The sequence below is a fragment of the Amphibalanus amphitrite genome, unplaced genomic scaffold, assembly GCF_019059575.1.
Source record: "Amphibalanus amphitrite isolate SeventyFive unplaced genomic scaffold, NRLGWU_Aamphi_draft 000040F_arrow, whole genome shotgun sequence".
Classification (NCBI taxonomy): domain Eukaryota; kingdom Metazoa; phylum Arthropoda; class Thecostraca; order Balanomorpha; family Balanidae; genus Amphibalanus; species Amphibalanus amphitrite.
The window spans coordinates 1,290,007-1,310,509 of NW_024881536.1; the positions used below are offsets into that span (position 1 = coordinate 1,290,007).

The following is a 20,503-nucleotide window of genomic DNA, read 5'->3' on the forward strand; positions in this document are numbered from 1 at the left end:
TTTTTGAATTTTTAGGGGTGAAAAACGCATTTTATGGAAAATCCGAGATAGCCATTTTAAAGAACTCGTTAAGCTGCGTCTATTCATGTCCTTAATTTGCAATTTGCTTTTAACCCTGATTTATGGCGATTTTTTAAACATTTACCACTTTTTGACTAAAAACGCCATGTAGTTACATCACTAAAATCGATATATCTAAAAAAAAATGATTTTTTTTTTCTTAAAAATTACACAGAAGACGTCAAATTGATGGGGGAGAAGGTATGCCAAGTTTCAAGTTGATAGCGTAAGCGGTTCTTGAGTTATTCAAGAAAAACGGAGGGGGGTCGGATCCGACCCCCCCCAGGCGGTCGAGGGTTAAGTCGTGCAGTCGTACAACTTCAAGATAAGTGCAAACATAGAGGCCGGTGACACATCAGCCCGCGGCCATAATCTATCGTTGCCCAACGTTCCGCAATCTGCAAAGGAGTCCGGAATAGTCATATGGACGAAGTCCGGTGTTGCACACTCGATTGAGCAGATAGCAGGTCCTAAAGCCGGCCTTATCATGCCGTAGGTATGTCGAAACCCACTCGTAGCGGCGCCACAAAGGACGCCTGACACCGTCTAATCATTCTACGGACTCAGAAAACATTTACATGATTGGAGTGGCATTTCCTTTGCATGAGTAGTTGTGAGAGGCTGTTGCAGCTCAGCTTAATGTTCCACAGAAGAAAAACGATGACTGACAAGCAGTGATACTTCACATGTTGTCCGTAACATATGCAACTTTTCTCTCATTTTCCAAGCAACACCAAGAGCGATATCTTTTCAATATGGATATAGTGGCGAAGTGTACCACACAGTAAGTACACTTGCGAGTATTCTTATCGTCACTTATCATGAACCGTCATATCGATAGTGCGGTGCCCATTCGAATTCGACCCAACGAATCTCGAAACCACACAGCTCGTGCTGTGTTTCTTTTCCTGTTTGGAAACAGGAATCGCCATATCTATAGGGGTAGGTGTATATGTAAATGGAGCGCCAGCCGAGCCGACAGCCGCTGTCTCTGTGTCACGCCCGACGCCCGCAATATCTCCGGCAGACATCAACATCATGACGGTGTCGGACAGCCAGGGGGCGTTCAGTAACATCCAGCAGGCGATGGACCGGCGCCAGTTCCTGGCCGACAACATGTTCGCGTCCGAGTCCTCTCAGCGCGCCACCCGCGAAACCCTGGTGCCGGAGGTCATCGCCAACATGTGCAACGGTAAGCTGAACGGCAGCGGGGCGCCGGGCTGTGTGCAGCGCTGGGCTGGGCTGGCGGTATCTCAGCTCCGGCAGTCACTCCGGCTGGTCAGTGGCGAGCGTGACCTCGGTAAGGTGACCTCGGTAAGGCTAAGTAAGTTGATCTCGGTAAGGTGACTATGACCTCGGTGAGGTAAAGTAAAGTTGATCTCGGTAACGTAACTATGCATGACCTCTGTAAAGAAACGGTGACATTGGTAAGGTAGATGTGTCCTCGATAACAACCGGAAGCTGTACTAAGCTGTACTTTATGCGGGTGAGCACTGCACTGTTCGGTGGTAAGTGGCTCCCCAGACGACCGATATGTATGCCGTGACCGCGCACATCAATGCTTAGCGGCACTGTCAAGTATCAACCTGCACTCAGTGTTTGACTCTAGTCTTCTCAGAGCACTTCAGCGGGGGGGGGGGCATGGTGCTTGAGATTCCATGGCACTAGAGGAACTTGCAAGCGACATATATCAACGTGGCAATGTGCTGGTTTGTGCACCTCGCCTGACGTCCCACAGCGCCGTCCCGGCTCGTGTAGTTATGTAGCTTGACGTGTAGACTTATGTGCAGCCTGATGCCCTGTTCTGTACTCCTGTTCTGTACCCCACAGCGTTGTCCCGGTTCGTGTACCCCGCCTGACGCCCTGTTCTGTACCCCTGTTCTACACCCCACAGCGCCGTCACGGTTCGTGTACCCCGCCTGCCACACGGACGACCCAATGTTCACCAACGTCAACGAGGGTAACCACGAGTACACCTACTACGTCGAGCCCAACAAGGTGACCTACCTGCGGGTCGGGCCGCAGCAGTTCTTCTCCAGCAACGACCTCAAGATCCAGGTCAGTGCCCGAGATGGAATGGACGGTACCTGTACTCAGCGACCGATTTCATGGGACTGATGTGTCAGAATGTTCCACGGGTGGTGTTCTAACTTCGTTCTTTTCATAATTGTGATCGCTGAATCGGATATTTTATGCGTTTAGAAAGTTCGATTGTGACGCACTGCTATGGGCATCGTCTTTCATTAGATCTTAAACACAAAGATGTCTAATCAACTGCTATCGGGAGAGATATGCGCCCGTTAGCGCGTCTGTGTGCTCGTTTGTCTGAGCGCAGAGTGCCGTTTGCACCTCCGTGTCTGAGTTTTCGTTGGTCTGAGCGCCGTGTGCTATTTGCTCCGCTTCAGTTCGAGTCGGTGTACGGCCCCCTGCAGGTCTGCCTCAGCCGCACCGATCCGCAGGCCCCTGTCGACGCCGATGACGCCCAGTGCGTCTCCACCGGTCAGTCCGCGACGGAGTCGACGCGAGGAGCGAGCCGCGCGCCCGTGCCGACGCGAACCCGCACTGACACGGCGCACTCACACCGCCGAGGGCACAACTCGCGAGCCCACGTCATGTTCACACCGCCGCGCGCCCGCGCCCCTCACGGCAATCCAAATACCACCCTGAACCGGGCGCGATGTGCCAGTAACATTAACCCGCGACCTGGTGGGGGGCTATTTTTTGCCCCCCCCCCCCCTCCAGACTTTTCGATATATCTCCAGAACCGCTGCGCCGATCGTCACCAAACCTTCAGTACCCTCCCGGACATCAATTTTACACATTGTGACCAAACATTTTCCAAAGGCTATGATAGGTTGGCCGGAAATGACGTCAGAGTGACGTCATGTTCTGCCGTTTTCGACCCAAAGAAGGGTTTCGCGGGAAGAGCTGTCAGGCCTATAGCTTTGCAAATACAGAAAAATGATAAAGACATAAAAGCTGTAGATTAGACAGGGCTACAAAACTAATATCTCGGATTTTTGAAATTTTTGGATTTTGACCCCCAAAAATCAAAAAATAGATTTTTTGGATATAATAATCGAAAAATCCAAAAAATTTTTTGAATTTCGCAAAAACCAGAATATATGTGATAGTCCTTACCACCTTCCATCCACATACCAAATTTGAGATTGATACCTCTTTTTTTGGCGAAGTTATAGCGAAAAAACTGTTCAAAATTGATGACGTCAAATTTTCAAACTCAATTTTTAGCAATTCTAGACCCCGTAGCGCAAAACAAAGACCACCATTAGACTCCCCGTGACGAGCTGCATCGAATCAATACCCATTTTATGCAAAACTATCAACTTTAAAATTTTACCTTTTTTGGCCTGACCTTGACCTGACCTTGACCTGAACTTCACCAGAAAGTGACCTAATCCGTACCTGACAGTCTTATAACCAACACCATTGAGTTGGAAATGAAAAATTGGCCATAAAACATGCATCACACAACCTTAGTAAAGTTGGGCTCATGTGACCTGACCTGTGACCCTTGGTGACCTGACCTGTGACGTGACCTGGTATTGTCAGTGACCTCTAATAGCAACATATCTACTAGGCAACTGACGCCCTATCGCTGATTCTCGACAAAATGCGTTTTCCTCGGTGTTATAGCGCATTCCCTAGAAGACCCGTGAACGGTGAAACATTTCATCTTTGACCTGACCTGTGACGTCATCGGTGACCCCGAGGTCAATGAAATTTGGTTTCCTTCGACAAATTTGACAGGCCTTTCGAACGCCGTTTGAATTTTGCGGATCCGTCCAGTAGTTTCGGAGATACGAGGGGGGCAAAAAATAGCCCCCCCCCCCCCCCCCACCAGGTCGCGTTATAAACAGACCCCACCAGGGCGCGGGTTAACTCTACGGGAAGTAGAGTTAATGTTACTGGTTACTGGTTAAAGAGTTAATGTTCATGCTAATATATTCGCTACCGTTGACTGTAATGGAGCAGTATTCGTCTCTGCGTTCAAGACTTACAATGTTTGGCTGCATGATACGAGTACACTTTTGCACACCCTCAGAGGTCAGAGGTCGGTGGCTATATATTTGATATCTGTTTCCGCTGTCCCCCCTGCCCCCATTGTGGTCTCGGTTTCCCGCCGTAACCCTCCTCCCCGCTGTGCGGCGGCTGTCGTCTCCCCGGCAGAGTCCTCCCAGTCGAGTCAGGTGGAGTTCGAGCTCGGCACGCCCTGCTCCGAGGACCAGATGAACGACGACTGCCCGCCGCTCTACTTCTCCATCCAGCAGAACCCCGAGAAGACGTCCGCCATCTCCGTCTGCACAGGTTTGTGACCGCATAAACCCTGTCTGCAGTCTGCACTGAGTTTGTATCCGTAACCTCCGTCTGCACAGGTTTGTATCCTTATTCCGTAACCTCCGTCTGCACAGGGTTGTGCAGTGCTCTGTGGGGAGTGAGTTCACTGAAAGAGCTCCCGTTATCTCTAACAGCCTGCGAATGATGTATGTCCCGATACGTGGAGTAGCGAGGCATGCCTTAAGCGACTCAGGCTCACATGATCCGGGCGGGGTATCCCCGTCAAAGACTTACTTATACCTGATGTTCATCAATAAAGTCTCAGTCAGCACGACTCCATCTCCTTTTCAGACGACGAGTGTCCGTTCCCGGACAGCATCCAGTTCACCATCACACACGAGAACATGCGCTGCAACTCGGCCGGCGGTGCGACGCTGTCTCTGCTGCTGCTGGGGGCCGCCGTCGGCCTGCGCCGCCTGTTCGGCTAGGCGGCGGTAGGCGGGTGACAGGCGGCGGTAGGCGGGCGCCGCCTGTTCGGCTAGGCAGTGGTAGGCGGGCGTCGACCGGTGCTGTGCAGTGACTCGTGACCGGTGAGCGGTCGCTGGGCTGGGGCAGTCAGTGGCCGAGTGGCGGGGTAACTGAGCTTAGACGGGGACCGAGCTTATTGTGCCGAGGGGCGCCCAACGAGCGGAGCTCTGTGTTAGATCGGCAGTAGCGACTGCTATTGTTATACTCGCTGATCCCCGGCGGTATCGCTGAGACACGTCATTAATTATAGAGCTGGGTGACCCCGTCTGGATTCTCTTCGATTTTGTTTAAATCCCTCCCGTATCACGATCAATAAATAAAGCGGGTTGCATGTCAGCGGGTCCCAGTTTCCCTGCAGGTGCTTTTTGAGAGCGGGTTATATGTGAACTGTATGACGGGTCCCAGCTGGGGGCCATTGTTCCCAGTGTATGTGTTTTGCTGTTACTAGTGAGTGCCCCTTCCTGAAACGAAATCCAATCAACAGCTTCTAAGAATAGTGTCGATGACACCTTAATCAAACCCTACTATCACTTCCTTTCTGTTTCTGGTATCGTTTTTGTGTGCAGTCAGTCGTGATGGGGCGGATTTTCACGCCAAATAAATGATTTAATTAGTGAAATGCCGTCCATTTGGCTTTTCGTAGGGCCCAGTTGTTGATTACTCTATATTGTAGAACAATGCTGTAATTTAGATATTGGGCATTGGACAAGTTATCATAGTAGGCTTTCGTTGGTGAGCATTCAGTTTTATATTACCCATTAAAAATATGTTATGCAGTTCATTTGGGGAAGTATTTTAAGCAGAAGTGCGTATTGCGAACCCCCGCAAATGTGGTTTACAGACAGTTCCATAAGAATTATCCCGTTGTCGCTTTACATGTTAAGAGATTGGCGTTAAATGTCGTCAGGTCTAAGGCTGCATGGCCCAGGAATCGGTTGTGATTCACACAGTAGTTCGTGTCAAATGACTGAGCCGTGCTCTTTTCAAATAAATCAACAAAATATTAAGTGTTTTAGAAAGGAATGACTATGACGAAAAACGCGTGAAAGATATCGGAAAGATCGAGGGCCTTAATGCGTGTGTCGAAGCCTTGTTATCGGCTTGATTATCATATACCTAGCTCGAGCCGCACATCTTGACTCCCACCGGGCGATTTATTTCAATGCATTACGGCTTGGGTGCTCACTGCTCCTACATCTGCTCACAAGAAGATGTCGTTTCCAGTAAAGGCCAGAGCTTAGAGACTAGCCAGTATGCATGGAAATACCTTGTGCGTACTGCTGAGCATGCCTTGCGCTAAACTTGAAATTTCCGGAGAGTCACTTAACCCGCGCCCTGCTGGGGGGGTGTTTGAACACCCCCCCCTGTGGTTTTTCGCGAATATCTCAAAAACGGCGGCGCGGAGCGCCGCCGTTTTTGGTACACCTTATCATACATCAATTCTACACATGTTGTGAAAATTTCAGACCAAGGTCATTCAAGGTCAGGTCACCAGGTCACTCGAAGTGACCTCACCTCATAAAAAGTTTCAATGTCTGTCATAGCTACACCGAAAGACCGATCGCTTTGAAACGTTCAGCGATTGCTAAGAGCATTAGCATGTACAAAATGTATATCTCAGAATTTTGATATCGATGACCTAAGGTCAGGTCAATTTTGCGACCTCACCATTATAAGTCAATGGGAGAAAATTGAAATGCGCCTGTTTTGGACGAAAGACATTATAAACACTCCCAAACACTGAATTACAAGTGGTTTAGACACACTGAACATGAAAATGGTGTCCGTGACCCTTGTTTGTGCCCTGAGGTCATCTTAGGTCACGAATGGTATCTAACAGTTTTCGCAAATAACTTTTGATAGAGGCATGCTAGAGCGATGAAAACGCCTTAGATGTGTTCAGCTCGACGATACGGATCGACTGATATGCAACATGACCCTTTCCGGTCAGGTCATGACCTTGACCTGAGGTCAAATTTTCAAGTTGACCTTTCAAGGTCAAATTATAGTTCGTTCGATGCGTCTTGACGAGAGGAACACGATGCCGGTAAAAGTAAGCTCGTACAATGCTTGGGTCAAAAGTTATTGCAGAAAAACTGTTTCCGAAAAAATCGGATATTTTTGCAGTTTTTGCCCCCTGCAGGCAAAACCGTTGACGTTAGGTCAAATCTGAGAGAATTACTCAGAAAGGGCGTTAATAGGGCTATCGAATGCGCTTTTCCGCGGCGCTGTAGCTCTATTGGTTCCCGAGTTATGCGTTGGCTTCTTGGAAATTTTCGACATTCGACCTGGAAATCGGCGAAAATTTGCCTTCAATGACCTCTGGTGACCTGACCTTTGACCTGACCAAAAAATTGACTAAAGTGATTTCCTCGTTATTTTTGACGCTCTTTCGAACGCCGCCTTCCGCGTATCGCTACGTGGCTCAGGAGCCGAGTTAGAAGGGGGGGGGGTGTTCAAACACCCCCCCCCCAGCAGGGCGTGGAAATCCAGGACCCCCAGCCGGGCGCGGGTTAAAATGGCGAATCGTAAATCGCAGCCGCCTTTCTGAGTTATCTGCGAAAAAGCACAGTGTTGGGCCCCTTTGCCCCCCTCCCCCCAATAGGTCGCGGCTTAACTGTTTTTGACGAGTCTCTCAACCCCTTCTTTACACACTACGCACATAAGGAGCCGAGTACCCCCCCCCCCCCCCCCCGACTCCCTCGGCCCACAGAAGATGGCGTCCATCAACGGCCCCGCGCGGGATAATAGCGCTAAGCCACGCTCTGCTGGGTGGTGTTTAAACTCTCCCTCCGGTTTTTCGCAAATATCTTGAAAAACGGTGTTTGTAGCACACCTTATCATACATCTTTTCTGCACATGCTGTAAAAATGTCAGACCAAGATCACTCAAAGTCAGGTCACCAGGTTACTTCAAGTGACCTCAGTTTCAGTTCCTGCCATAGATCCCGCGCCCCAGTGGCGGCCTCAGCCAACTTGACCCTAGTGGGGGGGGGGGGGCATATGTTACCACCCACCTCTAACTCAAAACTAAGAGGGCTAGAAATACGCAGTAAGAAGCAATCGATAGCTCTCAATGCGTACGTTTGAATGTATTTCGGTCATTTTTCATCTTAGAGCAATATTGGGGTCACTGGAGGTCAGGTCAAAATTTGCCAAATGTCATTATATTTTTCCGAAAACATGCATTTATCTCAGGAACTAGGATAGCTAGAAAAACGCATGGAAAAGCAATAGATAGCTCTTAACCCGCGCCCTGATGGGGGGGCCATTTTGGCCCCCCCCTGTGGTTTTTCTTAAATAGCGAGAAAACGGCGGGCGGCCGCCAAATTTTAGGTACCTTACCGGACATCAATTTGACACCTTCACACAAAATTTCAAGTCACAGGTCACCTCAGGTCAGGAGTTATTGAGGTCAAACTGAGGTCATGTTCGAGTAAAAATGAGCAAAAAACATGACATCTTGAAACGCTCACCAATTCTACAGTTCACAAGCAATTTTAAAGTTCTTTATGTGGTTGTGTAGAGAAAAGACGGCGCTACAAAACTGCTATCTCGGATTTTTGAAATTTTTGGATTTTGACCCCCAAAAAACAAAAAAATTGATTTTTTTAGAAAAACTCAAAAAATTTCCAAAATTTTTTCGAATTTCGAAAAAACCGGAATATATGTGATAGTCCCTGCGCTCTTCGATATACATACCAAATTTTAGATCGATACCTCTTTTTTTTGGCCAAGTTATAGCGAAAAAACTGTTAAAAATTGATGACGTCAAATTTTTGAACTCAATTTTTAGCAATTCTAGACCTCGTAGCGCAAAACGGAGACCACCATTGAACTCCCCGTGACGAGCTGCATCGAATCGATACCCATTTTATGCAAAAATATCAACTTTGAAATTTGACCTAATTTGACCTGACCTTGACCTGACCTTGACCTGACCTTGACCAAAACGTGACCTAAGCTGGCCCTAAAGTCTGTCTGACCCACATAATCGCATTTGTCATGTAAAATGGACCATAAAACATGTATCACACGACACTTTCATATTGTGACCCCCCAGTGACCTGACCTCTGTGACCTGACCTGGTATCAGTGACCTCAAATAGCAAAATATGTGTTTGAAGAACATTTCCCCATCGATGATTTTCAATGAAATGCATTTTACACGATTTTACAACGCATTTCTTGAAATGCCTGTAAACGGTGAAAATTCGACCTTTGACCTGACCTGTGACGTCATCGGTTTGACCGAGGTCAATGAAATTGGGTCACAAGGTAGTTCCCTGTTGGGGCTATCCAACACCGTTTACCGCTTGTCGCTATGTTGCGTGGTTCTCGAGATCTTAGGGGGGGGCCAAAATGCCCCCCCCCCCCCCATCAGACCGCGTTGCTCGGCAGACCCCATCTGGGCGCGGGTTAACCCGCGCACCGACGGGGGTCTGCGCCAACTTAGTACCGACGGGGGGGGGGCGGATGACCGCCCCCCCCCCCCCCCTGAGATCTCGAGAACGAAGCAAGATAGCGACAAGCGGTAAACGGCATCGGATACGCACGGACAAGGTCTACAATTTTTACTAAGATCATTTTCAGGTCAGGTCAAAGATGACGTCACAGGGGTCGAAAAAGTCAAAATGGCGGCGCTAGATATGGAGAGGGTTTTTCTCGAATAACTTTCGAAGTAGTCAAGATAGGAGCAAACTAAGGGCATCATCGTGATCCTCTCGTCAATCCGCATCGAATGATATATATGTTGACCTCGAAAGGTCAAGGTCAAAGGTTGACCTCAGGTCACGTGACCTCGAGGTCATCATGTATATCATTCGATGCGTCTTGACGAGCTGAACACAATGAGACCATCCGCGCGGCTGTATCTTGTTCCTGTAAGGAGTTATTGGCAAAAAACCTTTGGTGACCTTTGATGACGTCACATGACCTTACAGCTGCCCAACAGCAAAACAGACCTCAAGGTAGTGAAGGTTGATCGTATGTGAAGTCATGTATGGTATATGGGGCCATTCCGACCCGTTTTAGTGGTAAAAACAGGGAGTTGATTTTTCCCCCATTGACTTATAATGGGGAGGTCGCGAAATTGACCTGACCTTAGGTCACCGACATCAAAATTCCGAGATATACAAATTGTAGCTACTAATGACCTAATAACATCCTGCGACTTTCAAAGGCCTCCGACATCTACTGTAGCTCTGGCACGGTGACAAAGTTGCAAAAAAGTGACTTGAGGTTGGGTCATTCAAAGTGACCTGGTGACCTGACCTTAAAAGTTAGGAGGTTCAAACTTGCACACCATGTGTAAAATTGATGAGAGAATAGTCATACCAAATTTCGCGGCGCTACGCGCCGCGGTTTTCCCGCTATCCGCGAAAAACCTCAGGGGGGGGCGGATATCCGCCCCCCCCGTCGGTGCGCGGGTTAAACTCTTCTTTCGATAAGGTCATCATCAAAATTGACCTCAGGTCAACGGTTTAGCCTCCAGAGAGCAAAACTAAAAATAAAAACTGTTTTTACGAAAAGTGTTTTTCGACAATAACTTTTGACTAAAAAAGCCACGACATTTCTATTGCCAGAATCGTGCTCTTCTCGCCGAGACGCGTCGAATGAACTATAATTTGACCTTGAAAGGTCAACTTCAAAATTTGACCTCAGGTCAAGGTCATGAGCTGACCGGAAAAGGTCATGTTGCATATCAGTCGATGCGTCTCGGCAAGACAAACACAATGAGGCCAACCCCAGCGTTCTATCTCTTTCCAATCGAGAGTGATTGGCAAAAAGCTGTTTGTAGCCTCAAATGACCCCGGATGAACTTTGTAGAGGCTATCAGCAAAAAAAGACAACTTGGTCGTCACGGTTGGTCCAAATCATTGTGATTCTGAAATATTTGGACTGTTCCTATGCGTACACACGGATCTAGAGGCATTTTCGTTTTTCTCCATTTACTGGAAAGGTCACGCCACTGACCTGACCTTAGGTCACGTATATAAAAAATCCGAGATATACAAATTGTAGGCACCCATAACATCATGCAATCCACCAAGTTTAAAACCTCTGACAAACACTGCAGGCTGGACATGATTGCAAACTTTTTTAGGCTTGGCCAGTTAACTTGACCTGGTGACCTGACCTGACATGACTTGGGGTAAAAAACTTCACACATTGTCCAAAATTGACGTGCAAAAGCTACTCCAAGCGGCGCGCCGTGGCACTAGGTACCTACTCGCCGCGGTTTTTTATTCACACGCAAAAAACGCGACAGGATGGTAACATATGACCCCCCCCCCCCCCCCACCCCAACTGGGGCGAAGGTTAATGGAGAATGGAGATTTCTCAAAACTGCCTGACCTTAGCTCAACACTATCAAAATTCCGAGACATGAATTTTAACAGAGTTACTGTTGTCCTCATCGATTGCTGAAAGTTTTAAAAGCGATATAATCGACCCCCCCCCCAGCAGGGCGCGGGTTAACGCCCTTTCAACTCAGGCTTCAAGGGCCCTTTTGACACTTAGGGCCCTTTCAACCCAGTCAGTCAAGGGCCCTTTTGACTGCGGACCCCCTGGAAAAAAAATCCAAGATACGCCACTGTGGTGGCGCCACTTGATGAAACCCGTGGCCTATCACCTCCGAGCAGTTCCAGCGCTCGCCGAGCAAACACCAGTATCGGTCTTATCATCCCGCCGGCGGTGTCAGCCGACTGCCGTGTCCCTGCTCTCACATCCTTGGCTCGTCATCGGCCCGTTTCCTCACATACGCCGAGCCAGAGTCATTGGGTCAGCGGGGGATTTCAGGACACTTGACCGTTGCACGGCCAGTATAGGAGGGCTTTCCGGTCTGGCTGTGACATGCCCCGATTGGCTGCTGGGAGGAGCAGAACCCATGCCTCTGCGAAATCCCAGCCCCTCCCTCTCCTTTGATTTCCATTGTTTAGGCCTTTAGGGTCAGGTTACATACCAAAGCGTACGTCACGCTTACTGACTGGCTTCTCGGGTGCACCTTCAGTCATCAGAGGTCGACGTTTTACGGAATTGAGCATCATGACTAATCTGCTTTTCCAATTCCTGTTATCAAAGAAAAAGATAAGTTTTCGAAAATATCAGTCTATAGCTTTTTGGAAGTTGTCGTAATTCCGTACTTCAACTTTTTTTCAGACTAGAGTTACTTCTCTGAGGAGCTTTTAACCCGCGCCGGGCCGGTGCTCCGAGACTTCCGCGCCGGGCCGGGGGTGTCTACTGTCTGAACTGAACATCCCCCCCCTCTTCCAACTCGGCTCATGGGCCAAGTAGCGACACGCGGTAAGCGGATATCGAAAGAATGTCCAAAATAAGGACGAAAACACCTCAGTCATTTTTGGGTCAGGTCAAAGGTCAGGTCACCAGAGGTCACCAAAGGTAAAATGTTAGCTTTTTCAACATGCAATTGCTCACGGCTAACTCGGAAACCGATAGAGCTACAGCACCGCGGAAAAAAAGCGCATTCGACAGCTCTTTTAACACTCTTTCTTTAACATGTCCTAAGATTTGACCTCAGGTCAACGGTTTAGCCTCCAGAGGGCAAAAACTCTAAAAATAGCCGTTTTTACGAAAAGTATTTTTCGGCAATAACTTTTCACTCAAAAGAGCCACGGCATTACTTTTAAGCATCGTGTTTCTCTCGTCGGGACGCTTCGAAGAAACTCTACTTTGACCTTGAAAGGTCAACTTGAAAATTTGACCTCAGGTCAAGGTCCTGACCTGACCGGAAAAGGTCACGCTGTATATCAGTCGATCCACATTGTCCAGCCGAACACGTCTAAGGCGTTTTCATCGCTCTCGCATGACGCTATCAGAAGTTTTTAGCAAAAAAAAAACTGTTAGATACTATTTATCAGGGGTGGAGCTTCCTATTCACTTGGTGGGGCGCCTGCCCCACCAACTTGCCATTTTGCCCCACCAATAAGCGTTTTGCCCCACCAACTTAAGCCGATTTGCAGGACTTTACTGCTTAGCAAACCTATGTTTTTCGCATTGAGGTGCTTTGAAATGTCTGTGTAATGCAAAATATTATCTCTGCACTGAAAGAAAAGTACACCTTGATAATTTGAATTTGATTATTATAGGTACACCGCCATTACACCGAAATCAAGAATATTTATACCCTTGTTCGACGTATATGGAGAATAAAATAATGCTCCGGTGCGAATGTACTCTATCACGAGCGTATTCTTGGGGTTTAATTCAATCCAGTTTAACACTCATGGTGCAATTCTAACTTTTGAGATATTTACCCCTCTAATTGATGGATGGTAAAATTACTACTATAGTGTATTTTCTTCAAGTGGGATAAGAATACCCATCTGATAGCATAAATTTGCACTCTGATTTGTCAGCTGATAATTCAACCCTCATCATGGTGTAAATATGCATCCTTTGTAAAGTGTGTTTCGATGAGGATGGTGTTATTTTATGACAAGGATTTAAAATACCCTAAACATAATAGTTCTGCACCCATATGCTCATTATTTTACGATAGCGTCCACGTGCGGCTCGCGAGCCTTCCGTTTCCGCCATTTTCATTTTTGTGTCTGCTCCGGACCGGAGCCACGGAGACTTCTGGCGCTTGCAAGTGATCTTCTGGCGGTTGAAACAGTGAGATAGGTGCGAGTGTGCTGGTGCGTTCGGTGTGGTGATGACTGACTAGTGCTGGACCCATTTCCGAATAACTTTGAGGGTAAGTTGACTTGATAATGTTTCGATGTAGCAGTTGATGAAATTGATTTGCTGCTGTCTGTATGCACGTCTCTCACTTAGCTGTTTGTGTCAATACGTGGCATTCTGATTAGTGATTCCAGAAGCTCAAATTGACCCTCGCAGTTTGTTCTCAAGGGCAAATTGAGAAATCAGTTAAGTACCTACTGAGGTTGTTAACTGTAACTTCATCAAATGTTCAATGTGTCGATTGATCAATATATGTTTAGGTATGTTTAGTAATTTTATTTCTCTACGTTTTACAAAAGTACTAGAATCTTGGCCTGGAAAAGTTGCTAATTTATTTTGTGTATTACTTTCAGGTTTGGGGTGACCTGGCTCTCGTCGTGGGTCACGCCGGCGAGAATGGCATTAGGACAAAGTCACCTCAATGACGCGACAGGCGTGCTACACCGCACAACTCCTGCCTCCGGAGGGCGCCACACCCGTTGAAGGTGAGTTTTAACCCTCGCATGTGTAGGGGGGGTCGGATGGACCCCCCCATGGTTTTTCGCAAATAACTCGCGTAAAAAGCGGCCGATCGCGACGAAACTTTCAGTACCCTCGCATTGATCAATTTGACACCTACCCTGAAAATTTCATGACCCTGACCCAAATGACCTTTGACCTGTGACCTCTTTTCCGAGACTATGTTTGGCCGGAATCGCGATTTCGCGTATGTCGGCTCGCACTAGCCGCGTGTTTGCAAGCTTTTCGTGGTTTCAAACGTTCAAACATGTGATTTGATGTTACTCCCGTGTGTGTCAAGGTCACCTGAAGGTCAGGTCAGGTCATTGACCTTTGGTGACCTCGGGTGACCTAGGGTCACTTTTTCGAGTTTTACATGTTTCTAGGCTAGTTTTTGGAGCTGAATTCGAATTTAGCAACCATTTGAACATTTACGAAGTAGTTTTGGTGACTTCGTAACATGTTACGAAGCTGTCAGAGGCGGTTGACACGTACTACGAATACCCGTCACGACGCCTACTGGTTGACCTGACCTGACCTGACCCGACCTGGTCTAAATGCTTCAAGACATCATCTGTGATCAAAACTAACACGATATTCGTGATCAGCACCCCGAAAAACCCCTTAGCAGCCACACTTTACGACTTTCTAACAGGTCCCGATTTTCCCGACTTTGGGTCATTGACCTGACCTGGAAGGTCAACCAATGACCTAGGACCTTAAAATTGGGTATCATCGGCTTCCTCTCGTCACGGGCAACACGCTCGTTTTTTCCGCGAAGCTCTAGCTCGATCAGGGGCCAAACGGCAAGGGGGGGTCCAACCGACCCCCCCCCCCCTACACATTAGAAGCTGGCAAACGCCGCACACATGCGAGGGTTAAACCACCATTAATGATGACTGACGACAATTGTCCGTCTGTCTGTCTGTCTGTCCGTCTGTCCGTCTGTCCGTCTGTCCGTCTGTCCGTCTGTCCGTCTGTCCGTCTGTCCGTCTGTCCGTCTGTCCGTCTGTCCGTCTGTCCGTCTGTCCGTCTGTCCGTCTGTCCGTCTGTCCGTCTGTCCGTCTGTCCGTCCGTCCGTCCGTCTGTCCGTCTGTCCGTCCGTCCGTCCATCCGTCTCGCCTGTCTCATCCATGGGCTCCGCCACCGGGGGGAGGGGGGAGGGACGGGGGACGTGTCCCCCCCCCCAATATTTTACATTTGTCTGTTTCGTCTGTCTCGTCTGTCGGTCCGTCCGTCCATGACATACAATATCGTTCTGTAATTAAATGTTACAGTGCTTACTAGTTATATCTTTCAGTTTTCACGGACAGACATACAATATCGTTCTTTGCCTTATGATTACAGTGCTTAACCCGCGCACCGACGGGGGAGCCCCCCCCCCCCTCAGGTTTTGTCAGATAGCATAAAAAAGGCGGCGCATATCGCCGCCAGATTTGGCACGACTGTTGATACATCCATTTCGTACACACTCTGGAAATTTTTAGCTCATATCTTAAAAAAGTCAAGCCACCAGGCCACGTTAAGTGACCTCACCTCGAAACACAATCTTCGAAGTTTGCTATCTCGTTGTTGAAAGCAGATCTTGAAACTCACAGAAATAATTTTGGTGATGAGCACCTACAACTCGTATATCTCAGAATTGCATATCGATGACCTACGAATAGGTCATTTTTTACCTGCCCATTATAAGTCAATGGAATAAATTTCAAGTCATTCTTATGTCCATCATATTCCTTTTTTATACGACTTTTTAGCTCTTCTGTTCATGAGCTACGGAGTCGTTTGTTGAATGTTGTCGGTCTTTTTACGGTTACTCGCATAATTTGACCTTCGATGACCTCTGATGACGTCATTTTGAACCCTAACGAAAAATGACCGAAGTACTTTTTTCATAGACCTTCTTACGAGCTTTCGAATGTCGTTTGCCGCTTCTCGCGAAGTTACTAAGTTCTTGAGATCTTTGGGGGGCGGTCATCCACCCTCTCGTCGCTTCTAAGTTGGCTCAGAACCCCTTCGGTGCGCGGGTTAATAGATTCATCTGTCAATTCTTAAGGATCGACATTCAAAATTGCTATTTTCTTAAAGATTACAGTGCTTAATATTTCTTTACATCCTTCAATTTACATCGATGGGCGGATGGACGGACGGATGGACGGCCTGACATACAAAGTCGTTCTTAACTTAAAGATTGCAGTGGTTAATAGTTCTTTTATCTTTCAATCTTGGTAGATGACGACCTGGCGGCCACCTTGGTGATCGGTGGCGGCACGACGATTTCGGAGCTGCAGGATGGGCGCAACTCTGTGTCCGTTCACCCAGAAACCCAGTGCCTGGTCAGCTATGTGAAATATCGTCTCCCAAACAGTGAGATGAAGATGCTGGCTGCCTTCGCTGCGGCGCACGCTGTGCTGTATTTGCCTTTTAGAGGGCCCAGCATGATCCTTTTTGAGGTCATATATGCACGGGTTATGAAGTTCGCGATTCCTCTCAGTGCGGCCGAGAATGCCATCCTTCGTATAATCCACTGTTGCCGATTCAGAGGCACCAGTGCAGTGGTCGGGTGACCGAGCAGGGCCCTGTTTCACGGCACGGCACTACTGTGCGCTACTAGTATCGCGGTATTGAGTTTCCATAGAAACATCTACAAACTTGGACGCTCCAACATTGAGAGCGTTCGAGTATGTGGATGTTTCCAATAGGAACTCAGCACCGCGATACACGTAACGCACTGTAGTGTCGTGCCGTGAAACATCTTCAGTACCTATAGGCACTGAAGATGATGTGAGTTGAGAAGGCCTCAGTCAGTTTTTTTTTTTAACGGCGTTTTTGTTGTCAGTGCTTTCCTAGTTCGTACACCTGGACCTGTGCTTTGATTTCAGAGACCGTACGTTTGGTGTCGATACTCGTTACACGAAGAAATGCTCAGTTGTTTTTAAAGTACATGATGAAACGTGACTTAGTGACCTGATGAACTGTGCTGTGAATAAAATGTGATTTGTGCAGCTTGTGATATCCTCAGGGAAGTCAGTGTTGGGAGGAACCAATCTGTAGCAACCTGTGATCTGTCGTTTCAAGTTATTTTAAATAAACAACACGTTGGAGAGATGCACCATAGTTGACTTTATCGAAAGTGCTCAGAAGACGACAGTAGATACAATCACGCTGGGGGATAGTTATGGCTGGCGATGTATATTTACCCAGTCGTATTTTTACTCCCTCTGGAAAAGAACATACAATTATTATCGTTTACTTTTGTTTTGTATGCGGATTATAACGTGAGCTATTTTTACATCTTGACTTAAATTTTACACATTCAGCTTCGCAGCCCGCTGGTATTTCTACACCATGCCGCAAGGCGTAGAAATTGTTTTGGCTTAAATTGCACTGTGGCGTAAAATTATCATCGTAAATTACATGCTTAATTCTTCCTAACGCCCCTTTACACCCTTTACCTAGGGGTGTAAAATGAATTGATTTGGGGTGGAGATTTGTGTACCGTACTTTTATTCCGCAACGGGTGTAGTTTTAAGCTTACGAGGATATATTACTTACTACCGGGTGGCAGAATTAATCTCCAATTGTCCATGCAAACATCTTTTACTCTGGCATAAAATGAAGTTAAAAGGGGTGGAGATTTGTGTACCGTAATAATATTCCAATTTCAGGTGTAGTTTTTCTTTCAGTGTGTAGTGAAAAGAATTGATTCATTGTTGAATTTTATCTAACTTAACAATCGGACGACATTGTAGGTTTGACAACTTTTTGCCCCACCAACTTTCCTGGAAAAGCTCCACCCATGCTATTTATTTTCATTTTATTTATTTGCGTACATACAACAACATCCACAAGCATCGTGGCTTTTCAGTTGAGGTGATTATGAGGTGATGCGCAAAATACTATGGCAAGGATATCGATAGGATACGGGACGTTGTGCAGATAGGATTGTGCAGGACTGTGAGTACATACAGCTGCTATGCATTTGTGACCTGAGATGACCTCGAGGACATGACGAGGGGTCACAGGTGCCATTTTCCGGTTCAGTGTGTCAATTTTACCTGCATCCCGATGTTTGAGTGTTCTAATTTTTTTTTCTGAGGTGCGTCTCACTTGGCGTGACCTAGTGACCTGACCTTGAGCGACCTGGATCTTAAATTTTCACAACATGTGCGGAAAAGATGAACAAACAGGTGTGCCAAAAACCGCAGGGGGTGTTTAAACACCCCCCCCCCCAGCCCGGCGCGAAGTGCAACATCCATTTTTTAATACACTGATGGGAAATGGGTCCGTTGGACGGGTTCCGGACAAAATATCGAAGTGAAAAACATCGATTCGCAAAATAGAAGGAAAGATATCAAAGTGACAAGATATGGATAGCAGAATATTGAAAAGGAAAAATGTCGGCGTTGCAAAATATCGAAAAACAGAATATCGAAGTGGCAAAATATCAAATCGCAAAATATCGAAGTCGCACATATCGAATAGCATAATAGGTATCGGAGTTGCAAAATACCTACCGAAGATAAAGTATCGAAAAAGCAAAATAGCGAGACAAAACATCGAACAAATAACTATCGAAAAGGCAAAATATCGAGCAAGATGATATCGAAAAATAAAACATCGACAAAAAAAATGAAAAAAATAGCAAATGCAGAGTATCGAAAAGAAAAAAATGACTGATGTATTTTTCTTTCAAGTCCACGGGTGGACAAACGTGCCGAGTTGGGGTAGCACGGGCGCAGCAAAGCCCCCGCCGCCCTAGCGGTGACCTTGACCTCCGCCGTCTGTTGTGGCTCCAAAGCCAATCCGGCGTGAATTGGGAAAGCTTGTGCTACCCCAACCCGGCACAATTGTCCACCCCTGTCTAAGTCATGATTTTTTACGCTTTTTCTAATGCCGCTTACCGTGTGTTGCTACGTAGCCCAGGAGCCGATTTAACCCGCGCCCCACTGGGGTCTGCGTATAACACGCCCAAGGAGGGCTCTTCATAGCCCCCCCCCCCTCCTAACTCCGAAACTACTGGTACTGGGCCGATCGTCAAAATTTAAACGGGGTCTGATACCCCCGGAAAAACTGTCGAGCGAAACCTAATTTCATTGACCTCAAGGTCACCGATGATGTCACAGGTCAGGACAAAGTAAAAATTATTAGCATTTTGGCTTGTTCACATTTTGGGCTCTGGCCGCCGTCTTACAAGTCAGATCAGGCTTATTTTTGGTTTACACACTCGTGAACAGATACCTACTCTAGATAACCTGAGGGTATCAAACTTGTATTTTGATTTTCAGGTAAAGGTCAGGTCATCACAGGTCACGGAAATATTACATCATGCATCGATCACGTGACACATGTTTTATGGACCACTTAGGCCATGGATTTCGAATTTGATGTCGTTTGTGTCATTCGAGATCATTTTGAGTTGAATTTAGGTCAGGTCACTTTTAGGTAAAAAAGGTCAAATTTCAAAGTTAAAATTTTTCAACAAAAAAAGTGTCCATTGGATGCAGTTCGAGCTTAGGACACGATGGTGCTATTAATATTGGTGTACGATGTCAAAAACGCACTGAAAATTGATTTGAAATATTTATAATTGAGATTTTTTTTTGCAATAATGCGTATAACTTGGCAGTTTTTTTAGGATATTTAGCTAAAACTTGCTAGAGTAAGTCATAAGCATGTGTTCTATCACATATATTCCGGTTTTTTTGAAGAGTCAAAAAGTTTTTGAAAAAATATAAAAATATAAATTCTGAATTTTATTTTATATAATTTTCAAAATTTTCAAAATTTTGAAATTCCGAGATGGCAGTTTGATAGCGCAGTTTATTCTGAGTCCTCCATGCAAAGATATTGGATCTACATAGCTTAAAAACTGAGCTCTTGGGAGCGATTGCCGTGGTTCAATGTTTTGCGTCGAAATCGGTCTAAAATGACGTCACTCTGACGTCCTTTTCGGCCGACGTATGGTAGCTACGAAGTTCATATGTTGACACAAGGTGTCAAATTAATGCAGCCGAAGGTACTGAAAGTTTGGCGTCGATACGTCAAGCGGTTTGGAAGTTATTGCAGAAAAACGGGAGGGGGCTATGAATAGCCCCCCAGTGGGGCGCGGGTAAGGGGATGTTCCGAAAGACCCCCGGCCACGCGCGGTTGGCGCTGAGCACCGGCCCGGCGCGGTTTGAGGAGTTTTAACGGTTCCTAATTTTTCCAACTTTAAAATCATTGACCAGACCTGGGAGGTCAAACGATGACCTAAGAGCTTACAGTATGGTATCATCGGCTTTCGCTCGTCACGGACAGCACGCTCATCATTTCCGCGAAGATCCAGCTCGATCAGCATCCAACAGCTGGGGGTGCAGCGGATACCCCCCTCCCTCAACACACACGCACGCACACGCACACATGCAAGCTAT

The 20,503-nt window shown here is 47.0% G+C and overlaps 1 protein-coding gene across 2 annotated transcripts in view; it reads left to right on the forward strand.

Annotated features, from left to right (window-relative positions):
• Positions 1-5,890, forward strand: part of LOC122374843 — a 49,836-nt gene extending 43,946 nt beyond the window's left edge. For both annotated transcript variants that reach the window (XM_043353860.1, XM_043353852.1), the window contains exons 15-19: positions 1,088-1,252; positions 1,955-2,118; positions 2,466-2,559; positions 4,252-4,389; positions 4,711-5,890. In XM_043353860.1, the coding sequence (XP_043209795.1) occupies positions 1,088-1,252; positions 1,955-2,118; positions 2,466-2,559; positions 4,252-4,389; positions 4,711-4,847 (698 nt within the window). In that variant the 3' untranslated portion in view covers positions 4,848-5,890. The remainder of the gene's footprint in view (positions 1-1,087; positions 1,253-1,954; positions 2,119-2,465; positions 2,560-4,251; positions 4,390-4,710) is intronic.
• Positions 5,891-20,503: the final 14,613 nt, after the last annotated feature.